This window comes from Carcharodon carcharias, chromosome 4 (genome assembly GCF_017639515.1).
Source record: "Carcharodon carcharias isolate sCarCar2 chromosome 4, sCarCar2.pri, whole genome shotgun sequence".
NCBI classification, from domain to species: domain Eukaryota; kingdom Metazoa; phylum Chordata; class Chondrichthyes; order Lamniformes; family Lamnidae; genus Carcharodon; species Carcharodon carcharias.
Window position 1 is genome coordinate 153,495,139 of NC_054470.1, and position 11,989 is coordinate 153,507,127.

The 11,989-nt window shown below is 41.4% G+C and overlaps 1 protein-coding gene across 4 annotated transcripts in view; it reads left to right on the top strand.

Annotated features, from left to right (window-relative positions):
- The window catches only part of gtf2h2 (general transcription factor IIH, polypeptide 2), a 39,298-nt gene extending 34,456 nt beyond the window's left edge, over positions 1–4,842 (top strand). For all 4 annotated transcript variants that reach the window (XM_041186313.1, XM_041186315.1, XM_041186312.1 and 1 more), the window contains 2 exons: positions 1,156–1,195; positions 2,439–4,842. In XM_041186313.1, the coding sequence (XP_041042247.1) occupies positions 1,156–1,195; positions 2,439–2,549 (151 nt within the window). In that variant the 3' untranslated portion in view covers positions 2,550–4,842. The remainder of the gene's footprint in view (positions 1–1,155; positions 1,196–2,438) is intronic.
- The last annotated feature ends 7,147 nt before the right edge of the window (positions 4,843–11,989 follow it).

Here is an 11,989-nt window from a genome sequence, read left to right on the forward strand (position 1 = left end):
AATGTTCTTTAAACATTTTTATTTTACTAGAGCAATAGAGAAATAGTGTTGGTATGGCTCCCTTGATGGCTCATCTCAGTAGTGCTCTCACCTCTGAGACAGGCAGCTATAGGTTCAAACTCCAATGGAAATTTGAGCATGTAAGCTAAGCTGATGCTTCAACGTGTTACTGAGGGGCTACTGCATTATCAGAAGCGTTGTCTTTCAGGAAATGTTAAATTGTGGCTCCACCTTTCTGTTAAGGTAAATGTAGATGTTCCCATGGCACTATTCAAAGAAGAGCCCACATTTCTTCCCCAAATACATCAAAAACACATTCATTCATTTGTTGCTTGTGGGCAAATTGGCTGTGTACACAATAGCTACCACATAGCAACAGTAACTGCACTTCAAAAGCAATCATTTATTTTAAAGCTTATGGGGAAGACCTGGGGAGCATGATAAGGCTAGATATAGATTAAATTATTTTCTTAATTGAGTGCACCAGGCTTTGTTTTGTATACAACACAGTAAGATCTTAATTAAATAACTGAAATCAGACCACAAAGTGTAAGTTTGTGTTTCTCTTTCTGTAGCCTCTACATCCTATACTTCACAGAACTACCAGACCTTTTCATCTGTTATTACTCACAAAGCTTTGAATGATGTGCATTCTGTAGTGTGCAAATCTGTAATTTGTTTTTGTATTCTCCAGATTAATAATACACTAACTAACTTGTATTTAAAGAGTGGAATTTTCCTCCACTAGCGGCTGAGAAAGTTTATCCAATGATTGACTGAGCCATACATAAAAAGAAGGTCCAAGTTACAATGTCTGGTTTGTGCAGAGTAAGCACCATAATTAGCCTCAGTACTCTTGGCTTAGGAAGGAGGAAACAAGCCAGAGCTCTTGCATCTAAGTCCTTTTAGTGACCTCTGCTGGAAGAGAGTATAGACACTGGGGGCAAATGAGAAAAGGCTTGATACTTGACATGCTTTGATATCTTTCCAACACTTGCAATTGAGGCTTGCATGTGAGAAGTGGCATTTGGGAAAGAAATCTGAAGGTACCCTAGAACTAGATTTCAGCAAGGAACCATGACTTGAGGGGAGAAATAGAAAGAAGAAAAATTGCCAGAGAAAAGGGTAAGTCATATTCTTGTCCTTTTTTTGCAGGTATTGTCAAGGTTGCCAGGGGGAATTGAAAGATCTAAATGTAAGTATTATATATGGAAGACTTTTGCAGCTTCACAACTTGGAAGATGGTGGATGCTGTCAATGTTGCAGCCACACCTAATATTAGAGCTAAAGAAATTGCCCCCTTAATGACACTTTTATATTATTAAAGTAATGATCCTGACTTGAATTTTATTGTGAAATATGATTTGATATATTGGGTTACCTGGGTAAAACTCAGCTTTTCCATTAGGGGACCTACTTAAAATCCAGATGAACATAATTCCAATCAATTAAGTAGAATGATGCATTTAAGGGGATTATGATGTGCTATAAATCATTAAGTCCTGTCCAGCACTGAACTTTTAAATCTTTTTGCCAGTCCCTACTTGACATTGTGACAGTCTGCTGAAGATAGGCCTACCAAATAAATTACGATTTGGTGTTTTCCAGTTGGTTAATCAATTGACATGATGAGTCTCCAGCAACCTATTTTCTTACTATAAAGCATTGAGATGTCACTTGCTCAAGAAAAAAAATCATGAAGTATATTTACTGTGTTTATGGACAAGTACATCAAACACGACTTGGTCAAGATGTATAGACCACAGATTAATTCCCTAGTCGACGTTTAATTAGCTAATCTCAGCCAGACTAGCCGCTGGCTGATACAAATACTTCTATCACACTGATTGGTTGTTTTGGAGGGGGTTGAGAAGGGTGCAGGAGGGTGAAAAAATGACCAAGCATCCTGTTTCTGATCACTATCTAGTATTCCCTGCTAGAAGAGAGTGGTGGCTATTGGATGATGGCTGGAGAGGGTTCAGCTGCCCTTGACATTTCTGGATCATTCTGTCAAACATGTGCTTCTCCCATCAATCAAAGAATACTTTTTTATTTGTTCATGGGATGTGGGCATCGTTGGCTAGGCCAGCATTTATTACCCATCCCTAATTGCCTTTGAGAAGGTGGTGGTGTGCTGCCTCCTTGAACCTCTGCAGTCCATGTGTTGTAGGAACACCCACAGTGCTGTTAGAAAGGGAGTTCCAGGATTTTGAGCCAGTGACATATTTAAACTAAATACTTCCCAGTGGAAAATTGGAGAACAAACTGCATCTTTGTAGCTGGCTAAATAATATTTAACAGACTTGATAAAATTTTCTACCTGTCCCTTCATCTTCCAGGTGAGATGGGGTGCATGGTATTGAGGAAGAAGATACATAGCCAATGTGCTTTTTCATGGTTTTAAGATTACTCTCTGATCTGTCCTTGTTTTCTTACAGGTATACATTTGCAATTCGTGCCAGAACGTCTATTGTGTGGAGTGTGATATTTTTATTCATGATACCTTGCATTGTTGTCCTGGATGTATTCACAACCAATGCAATCCTTAATGACTATCAAATATATTATGAGATTAATGAGTAACCAACTAAGGGAATATTGTCTGTATCCATTGCCAAGAGCCTCAAAGTGCTGAAACGTACTTTACTTATATACCACCTGACCTGCTAAATGTGATTCTGACCTGAAGCTTTACAATTATAGCTATGTTAAAATAAATAGTTTTGCAACACTGTCAATTATATAAGTTTCATTAGTCGTGATCACATTGTTGTAGACATAAGTTACCTACTTGTTAAGCTTCTTTGTTTTCAGTTTTTATTGATTTCCCCATTCATAATTTTACAAATTTATTTTCTGATTAGTTTTTTTTTACTAAGTTTCACCTGAAAATTAACAGACCTGGGATGTACCTTGGATTCAGTTGGTCAGTGCTTTTCACAATGTTCCTCTGAACCACATGACCAATAATCTCTAAACTGTGGTGAATCAGCTAACTTAAGTTGGAGTAGCTAAGGATTTTACAAATGGCTTCTGTGTACCTAAGAAGAAAAGCAGCTAGCCTTCCTAACCAATGAGTTCTGCTTGGAATTACATGTATTGAATTTGGACAGAACTGGAATTGGCTGTCATGCCTCATAATCACATAGATGATCAGCAGTTGTCTTGTACATGAAGAATGACCATTTGGGCAATATCTGGGGTCTCCTAGCATCTATGGGGCCCAGCCTGAGTTAGCATGTTAATGTGAGGGTGAAGGAAAGAAAGAAATTTTGACTCATTTAGTAAAAAGATCTATTTTTCTGTGCCCCTGTCAACTGCATTATTATCTACTGCAATATTGAAGGGTAAACTATGTACTTATGGTGGTACTATTTTCTATTTTATTTTTAAAATATCAAAGACATACTTTTTGTTAGTTTTCCACATTAGCTTCACCTAGAAAATTAAACTCATGTTTTTTCTTCCTAATTTCACTTGGATTGATTATTTTAAAATTTGCTTTGCTTCACTGCTGCAGCAACCATGGAAGTGTTATAGCCAAACTCATTACAGCTCTTGACTGACAAACAAGTACATACAGTTAGAATCCACTGAATAGCAGTCTGAATGGAAACCCTGATGCTCCTAATTTGTAGCACCGCTAGTTGCGATTAGTTAACTTGGCACCGATTGTGAATTGAATCTGGGAACTTAAGGTCTCTGTGATTTATTACTATACAAGACAATGTCTTTATCCACAAGAAAATCAGGAATTTAATATTTTCTGAAATTTAAACAAAATTAAAGTTGAAAATCTACCTATAGAAGATGAATACTGTATAAAAAATGTTTATTTGTGAAAAGTAGGTTTCAGTTGCTAGTTTACACATGTGGGGTTCCCTTTTTTAGCTAATAAATGTATAAAACTTATAGTTTAAATGTATAGTTTGACACTGGTTAGCTTTGTTTTTTTAGCACTTAGGAGCTATATTTCAAGCCACTCATCATTCCAGAAATTGAAGAGTCCTGTATTTACAATGCTTCTTGTTTCATCACGTTGTAGTTCAAGCTGTCTTACAATGGTGTTGCTGTAACATTTTCAAAATGTTAATGACTAGTTCTATCTATTAAGCTAGTGTGTGGAGTGAACTATATTTGCATACATGATCCCTTTGTTTTACGGAAGTGCTTTTAAATTTGAATAAACAAATCTTAATTGAAACAACAGACAGGAAGGGAAAAATGTAGTTTGCTCATCCAGAGACATCAAGATTGCCTTCGTGAAGAAAATGTAAATGTTTTCCAAAATCCAAGTGCATTTTTTGGTGATGCAAATTTAATTCAGGCTCATGCAGAAATGCAAGGTTGTATTTGTCAGGAATTTTAAAAATTAATGTTTTACGTTCTAACAGCATTTCAATGGACTCATCTTTTTGTGGGTGGACCATTAAAGTCTGATCTGTATGAACAATGGGCCTTCACCAACAGTAGTAATTATTATAAAACTTATAATTGTTGGATTGCACCCAAGTTGATTTGTCATTCCCTGTGCAAGTTGAATTGTTGGAAGCTGATCCCGCCTTTGTTTTTGAAGCATTTTATATTTATTAGAAAGGAGTAAATGTGCTTCCAAATACCATTGAGTACTGTTTATTTTATATTCAAGAGATTAGTGCTGCAATGTTGCTATTATGTTTATTAGATAAGTCTAGTGCTCTCTCAATTGTGACAAAATGAATTCTTAAACCATCTCAAGTTTTGTAAAATTATTGTATTCAAGACAATTTGTATTTTTATTATGTGACATAAAAAACACATGGTCATTTTACTTATCTTTCTAAAATAAATGACTATTTATAATGTCAGTTGTACTATTTTTCTCAGTCTTCAGTGGACAATGTCTAAGAACATAAGAAATAGGAACAGGAGTAGACCGTTTGGCCCCTCGAGCCTGCTCCGCCATTCAATAAGACCATGGCTGATCATCTTGTGTTTCGATTTCCACATTCCCATCTAACCCTGATAACTTCTGATTCCCTTGCCTAACAAGAATCTCTCTACCTCTGCCTTAAAAATATTCAGTGACCCCATCTCCATCACCTTCTGAGGCAGAGAATTCCAAAGTCGCACAACCCTTAGAAAAAGATTCTCTTCATATCTGTCCTAAAAGGGCAACCCCTAGTTTTAAAACAGTGCCCCCTAGTTCTGGACTCACCCACGAGAGGAAACATCCTTTCGACATCCATCTTATCAAGGCCGTTCAGGATCTTGTATACTTCAATCACATCACCTCTCACTCTTTTAAACTCCAGTGGAAACAAGCCCAGTCTGTGCAACCTTTCCTCATAAGGCAATGCGCTCATTCTAGGTATCAATCCAGTAAACCTCCTTTGAACCACCTCCAATGCATTTACATCCTTCCTTAAATAAGGAGACCAAAACTGCACATAGTATTCGAGGTGCGGTCTCACCAATGCCCTGTATAACTAAAGCTTAATATCCTTACTTTTATGTTCAATTCCTCGTAATAAAGGATAGCATTCCATTAGTCTTCTTAATTACTTGATGTAAAATGTCTAAAATGTTTAACCATAAAATATATTTAATATTCATTCTTACAATACCTAGTTCTTTTTGTCATCCTTCAATCTACAAAAGATGATTTACATAGAAAACAAATTTCAGATAGGTTATCTTCATATGGTGCACCTTTGCTGTTGGCTGAAGAGGCTAATCCTTGAGAGGCAGGTTCTGCCACAAGTGCCACACATGAAGCTAAGTATCATTGTGGGTTGTTTTTGGCGTTGGTGTCAGTTGCATCCTTGAAGCAGAGCTTTGAACGTCCTACTGGTTGTCTGGCTCCAGCTATCTCACCGTACAGAGAGTTCTTGTGTATGCGACTGTTTTCCATCCTGTGGGCATGTCAGAGCCAATGAAGCCATTTCTGTTCAATGAGCGCTAACAAACTTGGGAGCTCCGCCTTGGAGGGGACTGCTGCATTTGTGATTGTGTCCTGCCAGGATGTGCCCATAATGCACTGCAGCCAGTGAAAATGGAAATTGTTGAATTTCTTGACGGCTGTAAGTCATCCATTTTTCTCAGCCATACAGCAAGGTGCCTTATTATACAGGCCTTATAAACCATCAGCTTGGTCCTAAGGGTTGGTTTGATGTTATTCCATGCACATTTTGTGAATCGGCCAAAGGTGGCAGCAGCTTTCCTATGCCTGTATAGTGCTCTGCATCAAGGGACAGATTATCTATCATGTGAACCCAGGACTTCCAGTGGGGGGATGTTTAATGTGATCAGGGCAGAGATGTGACACCTTGTCCCATGACCACGATTTTCTTGATGCTTATAGTCAGGGAGAACAAGTTGCAGGCATGGAAATAATGTGACTAAAGGAATTTCATATTTCTATTTGCAGCTTCATAAGTAATCAGCCCATAAGGCCAATTTTCTTTTAAGGTTTTACTTTTTCTGAGTTTTTAAAAAAACATTTCCACTATCTAATCTTCTGACATCCTCTCCAGAAGACCTAAGAACATGTTTCCAGTACCTTGCATAAGTGACCATTCTTCACATGGGTTTAAACAGTGAAGAATAGTAGGTTTGTTAATTCATGGAGCATCACAGCAATACTACCCTCATCCAATGTCTGTAATATGCACCCTTTCCAGCAGGTGTCACTGACAGCAATTTAGAATGGAATCCTAGTTGATTTTTCTTCCTAAATCTATGGGTGTACTCCCTTATGGCTGAGATTTGCTAACTCAACACAGACCAAAATATGAGGATTTCTTGTTTTGATTGCTCAGTGCCCGACATGCCAAATGAACTGTTGGGAAAGTTTTGCCATCTAAATGTAGACAATTATAAAATGAGTTGGAGTGCAGTAATGTGGCTATGTTACTGGACTAGTTATCCAGATTCTTGGATTAATAAACCAGAGTATGACTTCAAATATCACCATGGCAGTTTGATCATTTGAATTCAGTTTAAAATCAATAAATCTGGAATAGAAGGAGGTAGCATCAGTTAAAATGGGCATGAATTTGCCAAATTGCCATTAAAACATAACCAGTTCAATTGTCCTTTAGCAAAGGAAATTTGCTGCCTTTGCCAGGTTTGGCCTATATGTGACTCCAATACCACACTAATGTGGTTGATTCTGAAATGGTCCAGTAGGTCACCCAATTGCTCTGAAGAATAAAACAACTCAGCTGCAACCTAATCATCATATTGGTACACAATAAACACTACAGTTTTTTAAATGTACAGATTCCTAGTTTTAAAGTCTCACTGAAAGGCCTTCATTAGTAGAGTTGACCTAGATTTTATGATTCAGTCTCTGGAGTAGGGCTTGAATCCACAACCATCTAGTACTGAGCCAAGGCTGACAGGTGACAAGACAGGTGACAAGTAGAACTTATTGTGGAAGAGAAATACAGACAGCAGAATTTTGGATGAGTTAAGGGTGGAGAATAGGAGGTTGGACATTCGAGCATTTAATGAATCAAGATTGCACGTGGCCAATAAATGTGATATTTTCGGTGGTGGATTGGCTAAGGGAGTGATATTACAGAGGTTGTATCAGGTATACACATTTGTGAGTGTTTTTGCAAATGGCAACATCTAGATGAAAAGTTGGAAGGGGCCAAGGATGTAGAACTTGGAAGATGATGGTGCTAGAGTGGAAAGGTAAGCTATTGGTAGAGATTCTATGGCTTCAGTTGGAAAGGTAAGCACGGAATGAAGTGAGTTTTATGCTGACAGAGGAAAGTCAAGAGAATGGGGTAGTTGACTGGAAAGCTCTAGACAGGTCGAGAAAGGAAAATGCGCAAGTTACTTTCACAGACAATGTCTTATCTGATAAGGGCAAAATACTGCGGATGCTGGAAACCAGAAACAAAAACAAAAAATGCTGGAAATATTCAGCAGGGTCTGACAGCATCAATGGAAAGACAGAGTTAATGTTTTGAGTCCGTATGACTTCTTCAAAGCTAAGGGGAGGTAGAAATGTGGTGAAATATATACTGTTTAAGGGGGTTGGAATGGGTGAAGCTGGATAAGCAGGCCAGCGATAGGTGGAGGCAAAGGAGAGATTGCAAAAGATGTCATAAACAAAAGGTCAAAGGGCTGTTAATAGTGGTGGTACTGGCTAAAGGAGGTGCTAATGATGACATTACGAGTGGAAAGCAGAATGTGATAATGTCAGGACCAGAGTAAGCACTCTGGAAAGTGACAGATGGCCCTAGTAGGGGTGGGGTGGGGGGAAGGGGATGGTGGTGGGAAAAAATGTCTAAAAGGTTAAAAGCTGGGGATAAAACAATGAATAAAAATGGAAATAACTTTAATAAATAATAATGAAAGTAAGTCAGAAAAAATAAAAATGAATAGAAAAAAAGGGGGGATTAAAAAAGGGTGGAGATGGAGGAGAGAGTTCATGGCCTGAAGTTGTTGAACTCGATGTTAAGTCCGGAAGGCTGTAAAATGCCTAATCGGAAGACGAGGTGCTGTTCCTCCAGTTTGCGTTGAGCTTCACTGGAACATTGCAGTAGGCCAAGGATGGATATGTGTGCATGAGAGCAAGATGGTGTGTTGAAATGGCAAGTGACAGGAAGGTCTGGGTCATGCTTGCAGACAGGGCAAAGGTGTTCTGCAAAGTGGTCACCCGGTCTACATTTGGTCTCTCCAATGTAAAGGAGACCACATTGGGAACAACGAATGCAGTAGATCAAATTGACCACTTTCCAAAACAGTGATTCTGACATTTCTTCCTTCTTCCTTAACTGAGGTTTTCCACCCATGGTGGTTGACAAGGCCCTCAACTGTGTCCGAACCATCTCCCGAGCCTCTGCCCTCACACCTTCCTCTCCATCCCAGAAACATGATATGGTCCCCCTTGTCCTCACTTTTCACACCACCAGCCTCTACATTCAAAGGACTATCCTCCGCTACTTCCGCCAACTCCAGCAAGATGCCAACAGCAAACACATCTTCCCTTCACCTCCCTATCGGCATTCAGTAGGGACCGTTCCCTCCGGGACACCCTGGTCCACTCCTCCATCACCCGTTACACCTCAACCCCCTTCCACGGCACCTTCCCATGCAACCGCAGAAGGTGCAATACCAACCCCTTTACTTCCCCCCTCCTCACCGTCCAAGGGCCCAAACACTGCTTTCAAGTGAAGCAGCATTTCACTTGCACTTCCCTCAATTTGATCTACTACATTCACTGCTCCCTATGCGCCCTCCTCTACATTGGAGAGACCAAACGCAGACCGGGTGATCATTTTGTGGAACACCTTCGGTCTGTCCGCAAGCACGACCCAGGCTTTGCTGTTGCTTGCCATTTTAATACACCACCCTGTTCTCATGCCTGCATGTCCGTCCTTGGTCTGCTGCAATGTTCCAGTGAAGCTCAACGCAAACTGGAAGAACAGCACCTCATCTTCCAACTAGGCACTTTACAGCCTTCTGGACTTAACATTGAGTTCAACAACTTCAGACCATGAACTCTCTCCTCCATCCCCACCCCTTTTTGATCCCCCCTTTTTTCTATATTCATTTTTATTTTTTAATTTATATTTTTTCCAACTTACTTTATTATTTATTAAATGTATTTCCATTTTTAATCATTGTTTTATCCCCAGCATTTAGCCTTTTTGATCTTTTTTCCCCCACCATTCCCACCCCACACCCACTAGGGCCATCTGTCACTTTCCAGAGTGCTTGCCCTGGTCCTGCCATTATCACATTCTGCTTTCTACTCTTTATGTCACCATTAGCACCTCCTTTAGCCAGTACCACCACTATTAACAGCCCCTTTGTTTATGACATCTTTTGCAATTTCTCCTTCGCCTCCACCTATCGCTGGCCTTCTATCCAGCTTCACCCATTCCACCCCCCTCCTTTAAACAGTATATATTTCACCACATTTCGACCTCCCTTTAGCTCTGAAGAAGTCATACAGACTCGAAAAACTCAGAAGGTCTGGCAGCATCGGCGGAGAAGAAAAGAGTTGACGTTTCGAGTCCTCATGACCCACAGAACTGAGTGAATATTAGGAGAGGGGTGAAATGTCAGCTGGTTCGTGGTGGGGGGGGGGGGGGGGGGGGGGCGGTGGTTGGGTGGGGGGAGAGAAGTGGGTTGGGGGGGGGGTGTCGGTTGGGTAGGTGGAGAGACAAGGGGAGAGAAAAGGAAGTCAAGATAATGAGAAATGAGTTCCGTGGGGCAGGAGCAAGCTGACACGATCGGTCTACCGGGACAGTTCTGTTTGTGGATTTTGGGTAGGAGGTAGAAGCAGGCCGTCCGAGATTAGGCAACTATCTCTCCCTTTGTCCAGTCACTTCCCACTTACATCTGTGATTCCTCTGACACTTTATGTCACATCAACAATTTCCAGTTCCCTGGCCCCAACCACTTCCTCTTCACCATGGACGTCCAATCCCTCTACACCTCCATCCCCCACCAGGATGGTCTGAGGGCCCTTAGCTTCTTCCTCGAACAGAGGCCCGAACAATCCCCATTCACCACTACTCTCCTCCGTCTGGCTGAACTTGTTCTCACACTGAACAATTTCTCCTTCAACTCCTCTCACTTCCTCCAAATAAAAGGTATGGCATGGGCCCCAGCTTTGCCTGTCTTTTTATGAGGTATGTGGAACACTCTTTGTTCCAGTCCTACTCCAGCCTCCTTCCACAACTCTTTCTCCGGTACATCGATGAATACTTCAGTGCTGATTCATGCTCTCGTCGGGACTTGGAAAAATTTATTAATTTTGCTTCCAATCTCCACCCCTCCATCATTTTCACATCTCTGACACTGCCCTTCCCTTCCTTGACCTCTCTGTCTCAATCTCTGGTGATAGACTGTCCACCAATATCCATTACAAGCCTACCAACTCCCACAGCTACCTCGAGTACAGCTCCTCACACCCCGCTTCCTGTAAGGACTCCATCCCATTCTCTCAGTTCCTTCGCCTCCGTCGAATCTGTTCTGATGATGCTACCTTCGTTGACAGGGCCCTCAACTGTGTCCGGCCCATCTCCTGCGCATCCGCCCTCACGCCTTCTCCTCCCTCCCAGAAACACGATAGGGTCCCCCTTGTCCTCACTTATCACCCCACCAGCCTCCGCATTCAAAGGATCATCCTCCGCCATTTCCGCCAACTCCAGCATGATGCCACCACCAAACACATCTTCCCTTCACCCCCCCACCGGCAGCATTCCGTAGGAATCGTTCCCTCCGGGACACCCTGGTTCACTCCTCCATCACCCCCTGCTCCTCAACCCCCACCTATGGCACCTCCCCATGCCTACGCAAAGATGCAACACCTGCCCCTTCACTTCCTTTCTCCTCACCATCCTTGGGCCCAAACACTCCTTTCAAGTAAAGCAGCATTTCACTTGCATTTCCCCCAACTTAGTCTACTGCATTCGTTGCTCCCAATGTGGTCTCCTCTACATTGGAGACCAAACGTAAACTGGGCGACCGCTTTGCAGAACACCTGCGGTCTGTCTGCAAGAATGACCCAAACCTCCCTGTCGCTTGCCATTCCAACACTCCACCCTGCTCTCTTGCCCACATGTCTGTCCTTGGCTTGCTGCATTGTTCCAGTGAAGCCCAACGCAAACTGGAGGAACAGCACCTCATCTTCCGACTAGGCACTTTACAGCCTTCCGGACTGAATATTGAATTCAACAACTTTAGATCTTGAACTCCCTCCTCCATCCCCACCCCCTTTCTGTTTCTTCCCCCTTCCTTTTGTTTTTTCCAATAATTTATATAGATTTTTCTTTTCCACCTATTTCCATTATTTTAAAATCTTTTATGCCCTGCTAGCCTTTCCACCCCACCCCCAATAGAGCTGTACCTTGAGTGCCCTACCATCCATTCTTAATTAGCACATTCGTTTAGATAATATCACCACCTTCAACGCCTCCGTGTTGTTTTGTTCTTTTGTCTGTGACATCTTTTGATTATCTGCTCCTATCACTGCTTG